The sequence below is a fragment of the Chiloscyllium punctatum genome, chromosome 2 (assembly GCF_047496795.1).
Source record: "Chiloscyllium punctatum isolate Juve2018m chromosome 2, sChiPun1.3, whole genome shotgun sequence".
Lineage (NCBI taxonomy): Eukaryota > Metazoa > Chordata > Chondrichthyes > Orectolobiformes > Hemiscylliidae > Chiloscyllium > Chiloscyllium punctatum.
Genome location: NC_092740.1, coordinates 34,300,999 through 34,320,998, shown reverse-complemented (window position 1 = coordinate 34,320,998; position 20,000 = coordinate 34,300,999). Strand labels below are relative to the sequence as shown.

The 20,000-nt window shown below is 39.5% G+C and overlaps 1 protein-coding gene across 1 annotated transcript in view; it reads left to right on the top strand.

Annotated features, from left to right (window-relative positions):
- Nucleotides 1-17,692, top strand: part of LOC140492249 (ufm1-specific protease 2-like) — a 65,900-nt gene extending 48,208 nt beyond the window's left edge. The window contains exon 12 of the mRNA XM_072591177.1: nucleotides 17,518-17,692. Within this exon, the coding sequence (XP_072447278.1) occupies nucleotides 17,518-17,692 (175 nt within the window). The remainder of the gene's footprint in view (nucleotides 1-17,517) is intronic.
- Nucleotides 17,693-20,000: the final 2,308 nt, after the last annotated feature.

Below are 20,000 nucleotides of genomic sequence, written 5' to 3'. Positions count from 1 at the left end.
ATGATAAGAAACAATTAGTTCTTCATTTTCAATTTTCTTGCTTGTCAGTGAGTTCAATCCAGATGCTAGTCACCGAATTTCTGTTATGACTACTGAGGTGATGTCTGATTTCATGAACTGCTGCAGTTCTTGTAGTAGGTTAATCCATATATGGTTAGGGCTTGAGTTCCAAGATTTTGACCCAGCAACACTGAAGAAACAATGACGTATTTCTAAGTCAGGATAGTTAGTATCTTGGAAGGAAACTTGGAAGGTGCTGGACTTCCAATATAATTATTGTCTGTCTTCTTCTACATGGTCTTTGCTTCTGAAGATTCTATTCTAAGCAGCCTTGCAGAATGTCTGCAGTGCCCCATATAGTTGGTACATGCTGCTGCTACGGGGTATTAGTTGTTTGTGGATGTGGTACCAATCAAATGAGCAACTTGGACATGGATGGTTCTTCACTGTTGTTGGAACTGCACTTTTCTGGACAAGTAGACTGTGTTCCATCACATTGTTGACTTGGGCCTTGAAAATGGTGGATAGGCAGGGTGTGAGTTACTCTATACAGGATTCTCAGTCTCTTAGCTGTTCTTGTCGATAGTAAAATCCAGGATTTTGATAATAGAGGGATCAGCAATGGTAACATCATTAAATGTCAAGGAGTGACAGATCTCTCTTTTGTCCAAGATATTCACTGCCTGGCACTTCTGTACTCTGATTATCACTTGCCACTTGCCAGACTAAGCCAACATAGTGTCCAAATCTTGATGCATTTTGACAGAGAATAATAGACGTCTAGATTAGAGTGGTGCTGGAAAAGCACAGCAGTTCAGGCAGACATCTGAGGAGCAGTAAAATTGACATTTTGGGCAAAAGCCCTTCATTGGGAACCTAGAGAATAATAGAATCCGTACTGTGTGGAAGCAAGCCATTTGGCCCATTAAGTCTTTACCTACCCTCCAAAGGGCATCCCACACAGACACACCACTCTCCCTACCCTCTCCCTGTAATCCTGCATTTCTCATAGATAATCCACCTAGCCTGTACATCGCTGGACATGGACTGCTTCTACATCAGAGGAATGGTGAAGGGTGTTGAACGTTGTGTAAACACCAATGAACAACCTCACTATTGACCTTACGTTGGAGGTAAGGTCATTGATGAAGCAACTGAAGGTGGCTTAGCCTGGAACATTACTCTGAGCAACTCCTGCAGGGATGTCCTCGAGCTGAGATAACTTATCCCAAACAGTCAAAACCACCTTCCTTTGTTCCAGGAATGACTCCAACCAGTGGACAGCTTTCCCCTGCTCTGCCATTCAATATGATCATGGCTGATGATCCAAGTCAACTTATCCAAAACAAACTAATGCATCTCTGCATCTTTCTTACAGTCCTCCTAACTCGGCCCCAATCAGCTTTGTGTCATCTGTAAACTTGAAGATTTGACATTTAGTTATCTCATGTAAATCACTAGGATTAGCTGGGGTTCAAGCACTGATCCCTGTGGGTCCCAACTAGTCACTGGCTGTCATTTGGAAAAACAGCCAATTATTCCTACTCTTTGTTTGCTAACAGCCAATCAGTTTTCTATTCATGTCTGTACATTACCTCAATCCCATACACTTTAGTTTATATGCTAATCTCTTATGTGGCACCTTATCAAAAGCCTTCAGAAGGTCCCAGTAAATGTCATCTATTAGTTCCCCCAATCAACTCTCCACATTTCATTCTCAAAGAATTCCAATAAATTTGTCAAACTTGACTTCCCTTTTGTAACTCCATGCTGACTCTGTCCAATTCTGTCACTGTTTCCCAAGTGCACTACTATTAGATACTTTAGAATGGACTTTAGCATTTTCTCTACTACTGAAATCAGACTAACTGGTCTATAATATCCCATTTTCTCTCTACCCAGGTCAAAAATTAGTAATATGTGGAAATATACATACAGGTCTTACTGGAACTCCATGCTGAAGTCCATGAATGGGTCAGACCAGTATACATCATTTGCAAGTTTTTTTTTCTGGAAGAATGTATATGCATATGTACGTTGCCTAATTCAATTGGTTGGATGGCTAGTTTGGTGTGGAAAGTGATGCCAAAAGTGTGGCTTGAATTCCTGTATTGGCTGAGGTTATCATGAATATTCCACTTTCTCAATCTCACCCAATCCTTCAGGTTTGGTGGTGCTCAGGTTAAACCACCACCAGTTGGCTCTCTAATAAGAGAGCAGTCCTCCGGGACTATGGTGAGTTTATCTGTACTTTTATACATTTTCTATTATTTGCCACCTTGGAATGAAACACAACATATTGCAGCATTTCATTAGATGTGGTATTGAGTTCCCCCAAAGATGTGCTTATGTCAAATATTAATTTTTAATTCATCAACTGAAAACTGAGACTTGGATTTTTAAAAAATCAGTTTTTGTTTTAAAAAAAACTAACTTGCGTTAACTAACATTAATTATACTGTCACAGCATAGACAATCAATCTACGAAATCTATTTTAGACAATGGTTTCCCTCAGCCATCATAAACAACTTTCTTCCTGCTGTAACAAAGGTTGTGATGGAAAGCAGCCTACTGTGTTCAAACAGCTGAACAACATTCTAGTAAAGGGTTCAGAAAAGAATTACAAGGATGCTGCAGGAGTTCGAATGTTTGAGCTATAGGGAAAGGCGGAACACATTGGGGCTATTTTCTCAGTAGTATTGGAGGTTGAGAGGTTTATAAAATCATGAGGCACATGGATAGAGTGAGTAGCCAAGGACTTCTTCCTGGGGTAGGGGAGTCCAAAACCAGAGGGAATAGGTTTAAGGTGAGCGGAGAAAGATTTAAAAGTAACTTGAGGGCAAACTTTTCATGCAGAAGGTGATGTGAGTGCATACTGCCAGAGGAAGTGTATGACATTTAAAAGGCACCTGGATGGGTATATGAACAGGGAGGGTTTAGAGGGATATGCGCCAAATGCTAGCAAATGGAACCAGATTAATTTAGGATATCTGGTCGTCATGGACGAGTTGGACCGAAGGGTCTGTTTCCATGCTTTACATCTCTAAGACTCAATTATTGAAACAAACCATTCAGAAATTTGATTTCTTGGATAAATGTTAAGCTCATTTCTAGACAAATACATATTTAATTCAATTAATTCAGTTGTAACCTGGGGGTGCAATAATTATTTTTGAAAAATCAGCAGCTGAACAAACAGAAGAATATCAACAGCATTGAGAGAGAGAGAGAACTGCAGTGCTCTCTCACTCCCAATTTCCAATTAAAAAGACAATATAATAAACTTGTTAACTAAATTTGATTGTTCTTTATCACCACGGTAGACAGAGAACTTTTTAAAAGAATAACCTCAATTTCCCAGTTGCATCTCCAGAGAAAAAGATACAAGTCACAATTTTAAACCGTTCAATAAGGACATTAAAATATTCAAATCCTTCTGCAGCTGACCAGACAGCAAGCTATAAACTGGGAACCTTTTCTTATATCCCTTTCGGGAACAGCTGTCTAATGAAAAAAATTATCTTCCGTAGGCTTTTATTCTTACTTTCCTTTCCTGTCAGGTTTACTCAAGAAAGCAATAACCCAAAGCAGTTCCAACAACTGGATACATTCAATTGTACTTTATTAAAACAAGGTCTAATACAAAATATTGCAATAATACTAGTACACCACAAGCTTACCCATACAATGCTTACAATTGCAAGTGACCTGGTTCGAGTAGACTTGTCTGAGGGTCAGACTGAAACGGGTGATAAGCCTGCTCCCACCCAACCTCCAGTCATTGATCAGATGAGCTAATTAGCTACCACTGTGAGGCACATTCTCTTATACTCCTTTCCTTGCATGCAGCCTGTGTGAGATCAAATCTTGACAGTGTCCAGTCCTCAGTGATTCATCAGATTGACTCGTAGCAAACATCACAAATGAACTATCTACCAGGTCACCCCTTAGTCTCCTATACTCCAAGGAAAAGAGCTCCAGCCTATCCAAACTCTCCTTATAACTCAAACTTTCCAGTCCTGCTAACATTTTTGAATTTTTTTTTGCACTTTTTTCAGTTTAATAACTTCCTTCCTATACCACGGTGACCAGAATTGTTTGCATTACTCAAATGTGGCCTTATAACTGTAACATGATGTCCCAACTTCTGTACTCAGTTCTCTGACCAATTAAAGCAATCTATTTACTTTTTCTGGAAGAAGGATTATCTTCTGTTTTAACAAACCGTGACCCCAGGCCAGTCTGTTCAGGCTGCTCATATAAGCAATTTCCTTGCAGCTTTTATGTCATTCTAAACATATGATATTTACACAGCATAACTCCATGATCACACTTTGTTTAGCTGATTAGTAGTTTAGTCCATCCCAAATTCTAACACTTAATGTAAACACATATATCCTTTCAGAAAACACTTAAGTCTCCATCTAATTGAATGATCTTTCAATAGGACAAGCTCATTTCTCATTTTGGCTGACCCAGCAAATTCAAAGTACCTGTAATCTGTATTTGCACTTGCAGTTTTCGAGTGTGGATTAACGTGTGCAGCAGTTTGTACAAAACATAGAAAATAGTACCAGGAGTAGGCCATTCAGCCCTTTGAGCCACACCACCATTCAATATGATTATGGCTGATCATGCAATTTCAGTATCCCACTTCCAACTTTTCTCCATACCCCTCAATCCCTTTAGCCTCTTTAAAACATCTAACTAACTGGCCTCAACAAATTCCTGTGGGAGAGTATTCCATAATTCACATCTCTGTGAGTAAAGAAGTTCTTCCTCATCTCAGTTCTGAATGCTTACCCCTTATTCTTAGATTGTGGACCACTTGTTCTGGACTTCCCCAACAGTGGAAACATTCTTCCCACATCTAGCCTGTCCAGTTCCATCAGGATTTTGTACGTTACTATAGGATCCCCCCCCCTCACTCTTCTAAATTCCAGTGAGTATAAGCCCAGTCGATCCACTCTTTCTTCATGTGTCAGTTTTGCCATCTAAGGAATGAGTCTGGTGAACCTTTGCTGGATTCCCTCAATAGCAGAATGTCCTTCCTCAGACTAGGAGACCAAAACTGAACACAATACTTAAGGTGTTGCCTCACCAAAGCCCTGTGTGACGATAGCAAGACATCCCTACTTCGGTACTCAAATCCACCCGCTATGAAGGCCAGAATGCCATTACCTTTCCTTACTGCCTACTGAACCTATATGCCAACCTTCAGTGACTGTTCCACCATGACACCCAGGTCTCATTTCACCTCACCTTTTCCTAAACTGCCACCATTCAGATAATAAACTAACTTCCTATTTTGCCACCAAAGTGGATAACCTCACATTTATCCACAATTACTAAGTATAAGCCTACTCAGCCAGCCTGTCCAAGTAATTCTGTATCATCCCCCTCACAGCACACACTGCTTAGTGTCATCTGCAAATTTGGAAATATTGCATTCAATTCCTTCCTCCAAATCATTAATCATATTGTGAACAGGTGAGATCCCAGCACTAAATCCTGCAATACCCAACTTGCCACTGCCTGCCACTCTGAAAAGGACTCATGTATTCCAACTTTCTTGCTTCCTGTCAGACAACCAGTTCTCTATCCATGTCGATCCATTACCTCTGATACCATGAACTTTAATTTTGCTTATTAATCTCTTGTGTGGGACCTTGTCAAAAGCCTTTTGAAAGTCCAGACACACAACATTCACTGGTTCACAATTAACCACCCTACTGGTCACATCCTCAAAAGATTCCAGAAGATTTGTCAAGCATGATTTCCCTTTAGTGAATCCATGCAAACTTGGACAGGTTCTGTCACCGCTTTCCAAATGCTCATTTAATACATCCTTAATAATTGACTCCAGAATTTTCCTCTCCATCGATGGCAGGCTAATTTGCCTAAATTTCCGTTTTCTTTCTAAAATGGGGTTACATTTCAACTCAAACTCTTCCAGAGTTTATAGAATGTTGGAAAATGATCACCAATGCATCCATTATGTCTAGGGCCAGTTTTGATATTTTGATATCTTTACCATAGGTTGGTTTTATCATAATAAAACTAACCCCCTACTTGGTAAGCTCAAAGAAATAGTTCCAGCTAGTTACATATAATCACAGCATGTATACAGTTAAGTATACACCGAATTAGCAAATTAGAATTTTAAACAAAATTCCCTGTTGTGGTCAAATGTGAGGGACAGGAGGAGAGCCCTTTGACCCTGCCTCACCTGGTTGTAACAATTCCTTCTTCCTTAACTTTTGAAAGTTTTTAAAATTATGAATGAAAATGTATTTTTAAAATTGTATAACTTGAGGAAGAGTTATTTTGTTATGTGTCACACCAAAATGAATATATTTCAAGTGGCTCCACAAAAAGAAAAGCAGTTATTATACAGAAAAAATAAATTTGGACTTAAAAATTGGGGAAAAAACAGCAATTCTTGGTATAAAAACACATAAAAGACAGGAACATTTGAAATAAGCATTTATGATTTATTTTACTATTTAATTTAAAAGTTGAATTTATTACTAAGTTGCAGAAAGCATACTGAATGTCAAGATGATGTGATGTAACTTATGTTGATTTTTTTAACTACTGATGGTTTACTTTCTTGTTGCTGTTACTGAATAACAGTTGCTCATCCTAAGGCATGCATTTTGCTGGGGATGGCAGTGAGCAAAGATCCAAGTGCGAGAAAAGTCCTTATCTTAGACACAATGTACAGACAAAGTGATGACTTGGCCAGGATAACTGAAGTGGTATGTATTGGAAAAGGAACAGCACAAATTATCTTCTGAACAGTATCTGAATTTGTAGAGTATGCTCCTGTTGAAAATAATTAGACTATCTTTCCCCTGTTTGTGAAATGTCAGTGTCATTGGCAATTCCCATTCCTTATTCCAACAATGTTTCTTTCATTAGTTTAGGCTTCAAGATTATTAGTCAAGTAACATTATTTGGTGTTATTCAATTATCGATAATAATTATTTAGTTTATATTTATATTTTCAAAAAAACACTTGGTCTTAAAGAAAGTCCATCTGAGAACTAAGCTCCATTTCCAATTCATTTCAGTGCTCCATTTTTGCTTTGCTTTGTTATGCCACTGCCAAAATCTGTTTACCCATTACCATGTTATTTCAGATTAAATCTTCTTAGAACGACAGAGTTTTACAGTACAGAAGAAGGTCATTTACTCCATTGTGTCCATACCAGCTCTCAAAAGAGCTACCCAAGTAGTCTCTAGCCCTAGCTCCACAGCCTTCTATATTTAATACATTCAAACATATATCCAGCTTTCTTTTGAAACCGAGTACAGAATCCACCTCCATCAGTCTCCAGGCACGCATTCCAAATTCTAACAATTCCCTGAGTAAAGAGGCTTCTCCTCTTCTCACTGCTAGCTCTCTTGCTGACGATCTTGAAATTGTGATCCCTAGTTACTGACATATTGTGGGTTCTTATTGTGAATTTGACTAGAAAGTTTAAATTGGCGGTTATCTTTCTTGGTCTTTTTTTCAGTGAGGGATTACATTAGAATGTTCATTAGCAATTAGTAATTAAGATATTTGGGCTAGTAGTATGGAGTTGAAATCCCACTTTGGCAACTAGGGAGCTCACACAGAAACTGGTGGAAGAACACCTCATCTCCCACTGCAGGAGCTTACAACCATATGGTCTTAATACAGGATTCACCAGGTTCCAAGTATCCCCACTGCTCGCCCCACCTCATCCCAGGCCCAGCCCTCCCTCTCCATTCCTCACCCTTAACCTGACCCTATCTGTCCATCTTCCTTCCAACCTATTAGTTCTACCCTTCCCACTGACCAATCACAGCCACTTCCTATCTGCACCTATGTATCACCATTCCACCCACCTTCCCCCAGCTCCCCCCCACCCCTGTGTTTATTTCACAATCCCCTACTCCTCCCTCACTCCTAATGAAAGGTTCTGTCCTGAAATGTCAACTCTCCTTGTCTCCTGATACTGCTTTTTCCAGCTCACTCTTTACCCAAGCTAAATCCAATCACCTGGAAAACAAAGCTCCTATTGTGATGAAACTACTGGATTGTCCTAAAAAATTATATCTAATTTGCTGATGTCTTTTCAGAAAGGAAAGATGTCTTCCTTGCCTTATCTAGTTGGCATGGGATTCCAGCTTACAGCAGTGAGCAGTTTTGGTCCCATTTTTCAAAGGAAAATATCATTTTATTGGAGGTTGTACAGAAAATATTCAGCAGTATGATTCCTTGTATGGGAGGATTGTCTGGTAAGCAAAGCCCAACAGGTTAGCACCCTACTCACTGGAGTTTATAAAACTGAGAGGTGCTCTCATTGAAATGTATAGGATTCTTGAGGCCCTTGACAGAATAAATGCTGAGAGGATGTTTCCCCTTATAGGACAGTCTAGGACCAGAGGAGTTCGTTGTAGAATTAAGCAGTACCAATTTAAGACCAAGATGAGGAGGAATTTCTTTTCTCCAAGGGTGTGAGTCTTTGGAAACCTTGCCACAAAAAACTGTGAGGGCAGAGACCTTGTGTATGTTTTAAGACTATGATAGACTCTTGATCAATCAGGGTACCAAAGATTATGTGGAAAATGCAGGAAAGTGGATGTGAGGAAAGACGTTGGATCAGCTTGATCCTACTAAATGGTGGAGCAGGTTCAAAGGGCTGAACAGCCTACTCCTGTTTCTATTTCTTATAGGTGGCTGTTTCATAGTTACCTTCTGTATTAGCCTAGCAAACTACTGTATTGTATTGTATTCAAGATGGTGGTGCTAAACCATCATCTTCTCAAGAGTAATTAGGGGATGGGTAATAATTGCATACCATAACATCTATATTTCATTTTTTAAAATGTTGTAAAGGAAAATACAGATTTACACAGTTGTACAGGCTTTAAATTTTAAGTTCTAGAAACTGTTTTTAAATTAAACACAATAATCAATACTGCACATAAAGGTCCAAGCCCAACAAAATATTCGGCCAAAATGCGCAAATGCAATAGTACAGTAAGCTACAGGTGTGTCCAGCATGGATCCTGGATGCCTCTTTTGAAACTGCATAAATATGACACACAATGAACTTCTGTCTTAGAATGTGCAAAGGCATTCCAAACTCATGAAAATGGGCACAGCACATTACTCTTCTAGGCCTGAATGAATTGTCAGTATCTTTTCCCTTAATGGCAAGTTTTTCTTGTTGCATCTGTCCTCTTGAGGACTTATTTAGAATTGAGTCTAACCAATCTCTATAAACTCAAAATACAAGACTCATTTGCCTCAAGGTTCCACACAGTAACATTATTGACATTGGTCATGACGGATCAATTAACTCAGTTAGCTGGACAGTTGGTTTACAATACAGAGTGACACCAAGAGCATTGATTCAATTCCCATGCTGGCTGAGGCTACCAATAAAGGACCTTCCTTCTTCGCCTCTCCCCTCCCTGAGATATGGTGACCCTCAGGTTAAATCAGCACCAGTCATCTCTCTCTAATAAGACAGCAGACTTATGATCAAGTAGAATACGGTGATTTTACCTCCTATCGTCATACAAATCTTTCCCAATGTCCTCAGGAGCTGTTAACTAATTCTTGTATTTCTGTTATCTGGTCTGACCTATATGTGACTCAAAACCAAAAGTAATGTGGTTGACTTTTAACCCAGAAGGCCCAGAAAGCACCTTCAGTTTGAGGGCAATTATGGATATGTTACAAATGTTGGCCTTGCCAGTGACATCCACATTCCATGAAAGAATTATTTCAAACAGAACTGCAAAGTCAGATGTTTAAGTAACGTCCACATCCAGCAACTGTGGCTGTTGGTCAGGTCTTTATAGAATCATAGAATCCCTACAGAGTGGAAGCAGGCCATTCAGTCCATCAAGTCCACACCAATCCTCTGTAGAGCATCCTAACCCAGGTCCCATGCCCCCGCCCCATCCCTATTAATCTACATTTACCTAGCCTGCACATCCCTTGGACATCATGGGCAATTTAGCATGGCCTATTCACCTAACCTGCACATCTTTGGATTGTGGGAGGGAACCAGAGCACCCGGAATAAATCCACACAAACATAGGGAGAATGTGCAAACTCCACACAGACAACCGACAGTAGAATCAAACCCAAGTCCCTGTTGCTATGACAGAGCAATGCTAACCACTGGGCCACTATGCTACCCCTTGTACTAATGTATTATTATGTATGCCTTTGTGCATACTTTTTAAAAATATTACATTTTAATGTTGTACTGCATCAAGGACAAATTTTAAGAATTGGCAGATGTAAAATAATTATGCAGAAGTCTTTTTTTAACAAATCAAGGGGCAGCTTCCTCTAAGTATCAATTCTTAACATTCCTTCTCTACCACCAACACCATCACCAATCCCTATCCCCACGATTGCTTTTTTCCAGGATCTACACCTGGTTAAAATTTGTTCATCTGTAATTAGGTAGGATGAATCTACTACTGAAATTCACATGTTTTTTTTAAATGTTGTGTATTTCAGGCTGTTAGCTGGCAAGGGAAAGAATTCTGGACTGAAATGGAGCAGTTTGGATTAATCCTGCCTACGCGACCAGAGGGTGTTTAAAGCTAACATTACAAGATCTCATCAACTTATAGACATAGGTCTGGAAAGGAACAGAATTTTCAAATGCACAGAACTCTTACAACTATTGTGTGCCTCAAACTAAGCAAGAACTTGAATATTGAGTATAGGTGTTTCACGTAGTGCTACAATAAAAACAAGCAGATACCATATTCACTATTTTGTTGCTTCATATGCAGGAATGTTGGAAGGACATACTTTTCGATTGAAATTCACTATGGTTTCTTAAATATTTATCAGAAATATTAATCTATCTGATTTTTAAAATAACATTAAATTTATGGACTCAAGGAAACGTGTGAAATGGAAGAATCATAACTTCTGTAAGGTGTAGAGATCCATCTCGATATTTTTTAGCCCTTTGACATTGTAGAGTTATCTATAGCAGACTTAGCCCAAAAATACAAGCTTACTAGGATAACAATTATCTAGACATCTTTTGTGCTAAATATTTATCTGACTGCAGGGAGTCGGACTACAGGAATGGAAGGGCTCATGAAAACCAGAAAACAGAATTCCTCACACAATGACATCACCAAGCAATTCTCTATCTGGCATTGACCAGCTTAGCTTCCAATTGTTGAGGAACTGATTGGTGAAGCCTGTACGATGACTGTATTAGGAATGGACACAGGAGGGGCAATTATGAAATAAATAGGGAATAATAATCAAAAGAATTACAATGCTAGAAATTAGAAACAAAAGCAGAAATTGCTGGGAAAGCCCAGCAGGTTTAGCAGCAACTGTAGAAAGGAATCAGTGTAAATGTTATGGGTCCAGTGACCCTTCCTCACAACTGAATAGGCAAATGGTTTCATTCTGGATGGTCAATCGTGTGAATGGAAGTTAGAGAGCTTGTGATTGTGTAGCATCCCCATTCCATGGTGGAGAAATGTCCAAGGTCTCTGTGGGGAAAAGGTCATGGAAAGAAATCAGAAGTGAGGCCTAGACTTCATTCATTTTGGAGGTAAATCTTGCAGAATTCTCTCAAGGCAAACTTGTAAATTGAGTTAATAGTTAGGAAGGCAAATGCAATGATGTCATTTATTTTGATAGGATTTGAATATAAAAGCAGGGATGTACTTCTGAGGCTCTATAAGGCTCTGGTCAGACCACATTTGGAGTACCGTGTGCGGTTTTGGGCCCCATATCTCTGGAAGGATGTACTGGCCCTGGGTCATGTGCAGAGGGTGTTCACGAGAATGGTCCTAGGAATGAAAAGCTTAACATATGAGGAACGTTGGAGGACTCTGAGTTTATATTCAATGGAGTTTAGAAGGATGTGTAGGGATTTAATTGAAACTTACAGAATACTGAATGGCCTGGACAGAGTAGATGTTGGGGAGATGGTTCCATTTGTTATGAAGGTGTCGGTATGTACTGGACCTATAAGAGAGAGTTGAAGCTGGCATAGACCTAGAGACGCACAGAGTGTGCTGAAAAATTTTAAAAGGTAACACTTAGTTGTGAAACAAATAGCTGGATCTGCGTTGCCATTGTACACAACAAATTTAAATTTTGCCAATCAGTTTAAATTATGCCCAACGATACCACAATCCAATCAAATTTGAATTTTAATGTTTTGGATGACATCAAACCAATGAGACGCTCCGATGTTTCAGGGCATATAAAATCAAGTATCTTAAACAGTTAGCCAGAGTGGCAAAGAGCACCAACAAACACAGGTAGCCTGCAGAATCGCTCTCTGAAAGGTACTTTTTCATATGAAGGTTGTGAAACAGAAGACTGAAGAAAATACCCAGGAAAGTACAGATGAAGTTGCCAAGGGAACAGCGACAACTGGCTGGTTTTGAGATTTGCCTTTTTTCTGTAAACTTAATCAGGGGATTTTATTGGATCAGTATATTGGTGTAGAGTGGGAGGTAAATAAATTGATCAGACAATGGATGATTACCATGTAAATAGTTGTTGTTTAGTGTTCTTGTGTTTCTTGGAGTTAAAGAATAAATCGTTAATTTTTTCTTTACACAGAGGGATTTTTGTAGTTCTTGGTCACTCATACTTTAATGAGGCATGGTGAGCATTTCTGTGGGTCTGGTTCAAATTAACAAAAGGGTTTACCCCATGTTGTAACAGTTTAAGGGCTCATGTCTCTGATTTGAACAGGTTTAGACAGATCCAGTCTGAGATTTAGACAGATTTAAATAAATTTGGGGTAGAAAAAAACCCAATAGATTTAAACTCTTGATGGCTAGTGTCCTCAGTCTTTAAATAAAATGTAGATGAGGCAGTTTGTTTAATTTCGGTTACTTGTGGTTGGTTAAATTAAAAGTGAGGGAAATGACTCTTAAAAGTGCTAAAGGTGTTCTGGGATTTGCAGATGACTCCCAAATTTGTCAAGAAAGTTTAGCAAGGAAAGACCATACTCTTAGAATTAGCAAAGAGGCTAGAATTGCGTTGAACCAAGGACAACAGTAAAACAGAAATTGTAAGGGAATTACTTGAACACATAGGCGTGTCAGAGAAACAGACAAGTGCAACAGAGTTAGAAAAACTTAAACTACAATTCAGGAAAATGGAGTTAGAAGATAAACAAAGAGAGAGAGAGAGGAAAAAGAAAGAGGGAAGATTCTTAGCTGAACAAACAGAGAGAAAGAGAAGAAAGGGAGAGAGGAAAAGAGAGAATTTGAACTTAAGAAGTTGCGACTTAGTCAGCAGAATCAAATGAATAGGATGGAGATTAAAAGAGAAGGTAGTGATATATACAAATATATCAAAACTCTGCCACATATTGATGAGAAAGATGTTGAAGCCTTCTTTATTTCATTTGAAAAATTGGCTAGGCAGATGGAGTAAAGATTAGAGTTGTGCTGGAAAAGCACAGCAGGTCAGGCAGCATCCGAGGAGCAGGAAAATCGACGTTTTGGGCAAAAGCCCTTCATCAGGAAGGGTCCGAGGATTTGTAAATAATGCTAGTTCAGACTAAACTGGTAGGCAGAGCTAGTGAGGTATTTGCAACACTGTCAGATAAGGGGTCAAGAGATTATGAAGAGGTTAAAGAGGCTTTTTAAAGTTTTTGTGAACTGGTACCAGAAGCATATAAACAGCGGTTCAGAAACATAAAGAAGGAACCAGGTCAGACTTATATTGAGTTTGAAAGAATTAAACATAGTCATTTTGCTAGATGGGTGCGGGCCTTAAAAATAGATAAGACATATAAGGCTGTAAGAGAGATTATTCTGCTGGAGGAGTTTAAAAACTTCCAGGATGTTCAGGAAGTGAGAAGAGCAGCAGAGTTAGCAGATGAATACGTTGGTGCATATGACAAGCTTCTGGTAAAAGTTTCATCCTGTGAGGGATAGAAGTTGGGACAATGAGAGATCCTACACTACGAAACAAAGAGTAGAGAACACTGGTAAATATTTATCACAGGTTTAAAAAAGAAGCCCAAGAGGATGGAAAGGAGGTGAAAGGCCTCAGGTGTTTCCACTGTGGTGAAGTCGGACACGTAAAGTCACAGTGTGGTAAAAGAAACTAAGCCAATGGCATTAGCGAAAATGGTAAATTAAACCCCAAGAAAAGTCAAAGAACTGCAGAAGAGTGCACAGCCTATGCATTGGAGTTAGTGCCTGATGTCTATAATGAATTCGCCTCTATGAGTAAAGTTTACTCAGAAGGAACAGGGGGAGAAGGGCAAGAAGTTATAATTTTAAGATTTACAGGATCTAACCAGTCTCTAATAGTGAGAGATGAACAGATTTGCAGTCTTTCTGACCTGTTATCTGAGAGAGTAATAATGTGTGGGATAGATGGAAAGACATTTAGCATTCCCCTATGTAACATCAGGTTGGAGTGCCAAGTAAAGTCTGGGGAAGTAACAGTGGGAGTGACTGACAGAGTGTCAGTTCCAGGAATCCAGTTTGTTCTTGGGAATGATTTAGGAGGGTCCAAGGTGGGAGTGATACCCCTTGTTTTGGAAAAGCCCAAGGAAGACTGAGAAACTGAGGAGTTAAAAGAAAATTATCCTGGTATTTTCCCAGACTGTGTAGTAACAAGATCCCACTATTGTAAGTCACAGCAGGAAGCAAATTTAAAGAGAAAGATGAAGGAGATGAGGTTCAGTGGGCACAATGGTGCAGGAAAAACCTGAACAGGCAGAGGGTCAGACAGAAATGATTAGTCCTGAAAGGCTAATGGACTTGCAACAGCAAGACAAGACGATAAGAGATATATATAGTATATATATCGATGCAAGCTCCGAAAAGGAGGCAGAGGATGGTCTTGAGGGTTATTATCTGAAAGATAGAATCCTAAGACAAAAATGGAGACCACAGCAGGTTAGTACAGAGGAGATATGGGCTGAAATGCACCAGCTTGTGTTGTCAATAGCATATAGGCAGGAAGTGATACGGGTAGCACATGAATTACCTTGTGGGATGTCACCTAAGGGGACTAAAGACTCAGGCTAAGGTACAGAAATATTTTTATTGGCCTGGAAAGCACAAGGATGTGATTAACTTTTGCCGTTTGTGTCATACATGTCAAATGGTAGGTAAGGCACAGGTGGTGATAAAACCAGCACCTTTGTTACCAATTCCCGCATTCGAAGAACCTTTCACATGAGTTATAATTGATTGGATAGATCCCCTCCCAAGAACTAAAAGTGGGAACCAGTACCTGTTAACCATAATGGATGTACCTACCAGATTTTCGGAGGCAATTCCATTATGGAGCATTAAGGCAAGAAGAGTGGTAGAGGAGTTCATAGCTTTCTTCACACGGTTTGAGCTACCCAGAGAGATTCAGCCAGACCAAGGACCTAATTTTACTGTTACGCTGTTTAAGGAAGTGATGGATAATTTAGGTATACAGCACTTTGAATCTAATGCGTATCATCCTGAATCCCAGAGAACTTTAGAAAGAAGGCATTAGACCCGGAATACCATGTTGAGAACATACTGTCAGGATTACCCGAATAATTGGGATAAAGGTATCCCAATCGTATTGTTTGTCATTAGAAATGCCCCAAATGAATCTACTCAGTTTACTCCCTTTGAGTTAATATTCGGACATGAAGTGAAAGGCACTTTGAAATTAATTAAAGAGAAATTAACAGGAACAAAATCTGAGGTCTCACACTTGGATTATGTATCAGAGGTGAGGAGAGAATTAACTCGAGTAGGTGAATTAGCTAAACAGCACCTAAAGGGGGCACAGTATAGAATGAAGTAGGTGGCAGATAAAACTCTGAGACTCGGACGTTTTCCCATGGGGATGACCTGTTACTATTGTTACTAGTGATAGGAGATCCATTCAAAGCCAAGTTTAGTGGTCCCTATCAAATTGAGAAAAAGTTGAGTCAGGTGAACTATCTGGTAAAGATGGCAGATACAAGAAAACGGTATCAGATATGTCATGTGAATATGTTGAAACTTTATTTTCATGGAGAGAAAGCACTGGAGAAACAGGTGTCAGTTACTGCTCCACAACATGAGGAATCAAATCCAGATATTGTCTTTAAAGCATTCAAAGAATGTAACAGGATTGTGATCCATGCACACAACTGTCTCCGACACATTGTTTGTGACATAAACTTTAAAATGTTGTAAGTCCAGTGCTAAACTCAGTCGTTCTTTTTCAATTATCAGGTATTTTTTCCGGTGGGTGTTGAGTTTCTTTGAAAAGCAACCAACTGGCAGTTCAATTCCATCATCATTTTCCTGTAGCAGTACAGCTCCAAATATGTTAAACAATGAGGAAGTCCTTGAGGAGTGGGATAGCTTAGTAAACTATTTGTCTCAGGAGCAAAGAATACAGTTGAAAGGTTTGTTACAGCAGTATGAGGATATATGTAAGAATAAGATGGGGAGGACTAATGCTATTGTGCATGAGGTAAACATAGGCAATACTGTTCCGATAAAACAACACCCCTATCATCTTAATCCTCTCAAAGCCAGACAAGTCCATAAAGAAGTGGAGGCCATGCTCAACGAAGATATCATCAAACCAAGTCAGCTTGAGTGAAGTTTACTAATGATCTTAGTACCCAAACCTGATGGGACTCAACGATTTTGCATGTATTTTCAGGAGGTCAACACTGTAACAAAATCAGACTCATACCCAATACCGAGATTGGAGGTCTGTATCGAAAAAATTGGACAAGCCAATTACATCGCAAAGTTGGATTTACTGCAATGTATTGGTAGGTACCTTTATCAGAGAAGGCATAAGAAATTTCTGTGTTTGTAACCCCAAATGGGCTATATCAATCCAAAGTGATACCCTTTGAAATGAAGAACACATGCGCCACATTCCAAAGACTCTCAAACAGAGTTGTGGCTGGGTTAACATACTGTGCAGTGTCTTTGGATGATGTAGTGATCTTAAGGGAATCCTGGGAAAACCACATGGTATAGCTGGCAGAGCTCTTTAACCGATTAAGAGAAGCAAAACTGGAACCTAAACAAAACTGAATTCGCAAAAACAGAGGTGACGTTCTTGGGACATAACATCGGTCATGGAAGGTTGACCCCAAGGAACACAAAGACAAAGGCCACTGAGGAATTACCACGACCAACCTCGAAAGAAGAGGTGCTTCATTTTTTGAGACTAAACAGATTCTATTGGAAGTTTGTTTCAAACTTCAGTAGTGGCACTGTTAATAGATTTGCTGAAGAAAAATACATTATTCAGTGGACAGAACAGTGTCAGGAGGCATTTGACAATTTAAAAGCAATATTAACCACTGCACCAGTTTTAGCTACACCAAATCTTTCAAAGTTGCCATTGATGCTAGTGACATAGGAGTTAGAGCTGTACTCCAAAATTTAAATTATGCCCCAAGATACCAAAATCCAATCAAATTTGAATTTTAATGTTTTGGATGACATCAAACCATTGAGACAGTCCAATGTTTTGAGGTATATAAAATCAGGTATTTTGAACAGTTGGCCATAGCAGCAAAGAGCACAACAAACACAGAGGGCCTGCAGAATCGCTCTCTGAAAAGTAACTTTCATATGAAAGTTGTGAAGCAGAAGACGGAAGAAAAGACCCAGGAAAGTACAGATGAAGTTGTCAAGGGAACAGCGACAACTGGCTGGTTTTGAAATTTAATATTGTGTTGTAAACTTAATTGGGGGGGGGTGGGGTGGAATTCATCCAATCAGTATATTGTTGGAGGGTAGGAGATAGATAAATTGATTAGACAAAGGAAGATTACAGTGTAGACAGTTGTTGTTTAATGTTCTTGTGTTTCTTGGAGTTAAAGAATAAATTGTTATTTTGTTCTTTACATAGATGGATATTTTTAGTTCTTGGTCACTCATACTTTAATCGATTACGAGGCGAGGTGAGCTTTTCTGTAGGTCTGGTTTAAATTAGCAAAAGCGTTTACCCCACGTTGTAACACATTGGTAGGACAGACTAAGACCCGAGGGCATAGCCTTAAATTAAAGGGAAGACCTTTTAGAATGGAGATAAGGAGAAAGGTCTTTACTTACAGAGTGGTGAATCTATGGAATTCTAACCACAGAAGGCTGTGGAGGCCAGGTCATTGAGTTTATTTAAGAGTAGATTAGAGTGAAGTAATGTAGAGTGGAGTAGCTTTTATTTGTCATTTCTACCATATAAAACTGATACAGTAAAAACTAGACAGTATTCCTCCAGTACTGAGGGTGCTACATGGACAGCACAAACTATACAATTGTGCACTGCTTCAAGTGCTTAAGAAATGCAAAACACGCAAGTTACAGTGTAACAGAAGAATGATGAATAATAGACATTTTTCTAGCAGTAATACAAAAGAATTTCAGATGGGTAAGAGTCCGATTATACTGTGTTAAGGAGCCTGATGGCTTGGGGGAAGAAATCGTTGCACAGTCTGGCTAGGAGAGACCGTGGAGAGGGAGAAGAGTTTCAGTGAGGGGAGTATGGGGTCTTCCACAACACTTTTAGCCTTTCCGATGCAGCATGTGGAGTACATGTCTGTAATGGAGTAAAGAGAGACGCCGATGATCTTCTCAGCAGTCCTCACTATCTGTGGTAGGGTCTTACGATCTGAGACAGTGCAATTCCTGAACCAGGCAGTGATGCAGCAGGAAATAGATAGGTTCATGATTGTCAATGGGATCAAGGGCTATGGGAAGAAAGCGGGAGAATGGGGTTGAGAAACTTATCAATCCTGATTGAATGGTGGAGCAGACTCGATGGACTGAATGGCCTAATTTCTGCTCCTATGTCTTATGGTCTTCTAGTCTTATTTTAAGTTATGTACAAAAGAAATAAGGGTGATGTGAAACAAAAGAACCTTTCTCACAATAAGTAGTTAATGTATGGAAACGACTACCTGGAAATGTGGTGAAGACAGGCTGATTTGAAGCATTGACAAGAGTGTTAGATGCTCTTTCTGCACTGTAAACAATTTGTGATTCTGTGATAAAGGCACTCAGCTTCTAGATCTATGCGCATTTCCCCTGGATGTGGCTCTTGGGTTTACCAATGCTCAAGAGATCAAGCTGCCTGGTATCAAAGTTTAAAAAGTGAACCACACGGAGTCCCACAGCTCCATAATTAATCTGCCTCCTTATAGTTGGTTGACCATCAGCTGCCAACCTTTCATTATCAATTAAAGTCAAAAGTGGACAGTATGGAGTGGATTTGAGTTGGAAATCTGATTTTCTTCACAATTTAAACCCCAGCATTTAAACCCATTCAATTTCTTGGATTAAAATTCCCCCTTTATGTCCCAAACCATATTGATCAGGTAGACCTTAATGCAGACTGAAGAAAGAGTTCAAAGAAGAGTCATATTGGATTTGTGATAACTGTTCCTTTCACCACAGGTGCTGACAGATTGAGATCCACAGTGACTGCGCAAAAGTAAGGATCGCAGATGCTGGAGATCAGAGTCGAAAAGTGTGGCGCTGGAAAAGCACAGCAGGTCAGGCGGCATCCGAGGAGCAGGAGAGTCAATGTTTCGGGTATAAGCACTGCATGCTTATGCCCAAAACGTTGACTCTCCTGCTCCTCGGATAATGCCTGACAGCTGTGCTTTTCGAGCACCACACTTTTCGACTGAGTCTTTTCAGTATTTATTGTTTTTACTTCAGATCTCAAGCATCTGTAGTATTTTCTTTGATATTAATGAAGCAATCTTTATTAGTGCAACCCTCAAACATCAAAAACACACCCACACATATCAACAATTGAGAGATTTTAAAAAAGGAAGATAGTACATTGAGTAATTTTCATTTTGAGCTGCACAACATCAGCACCGGGGAAGCCTTTAACAGGCATGGGCTGCACTGTAAACCACTTCCAATGCTTTTTGTACAATATCCTGTGCTAGGCTTAGCACTGGCGTGGACAAAGAATAGAATCATAAAACTACACACACAGAAGAGCCCTTTGGACATC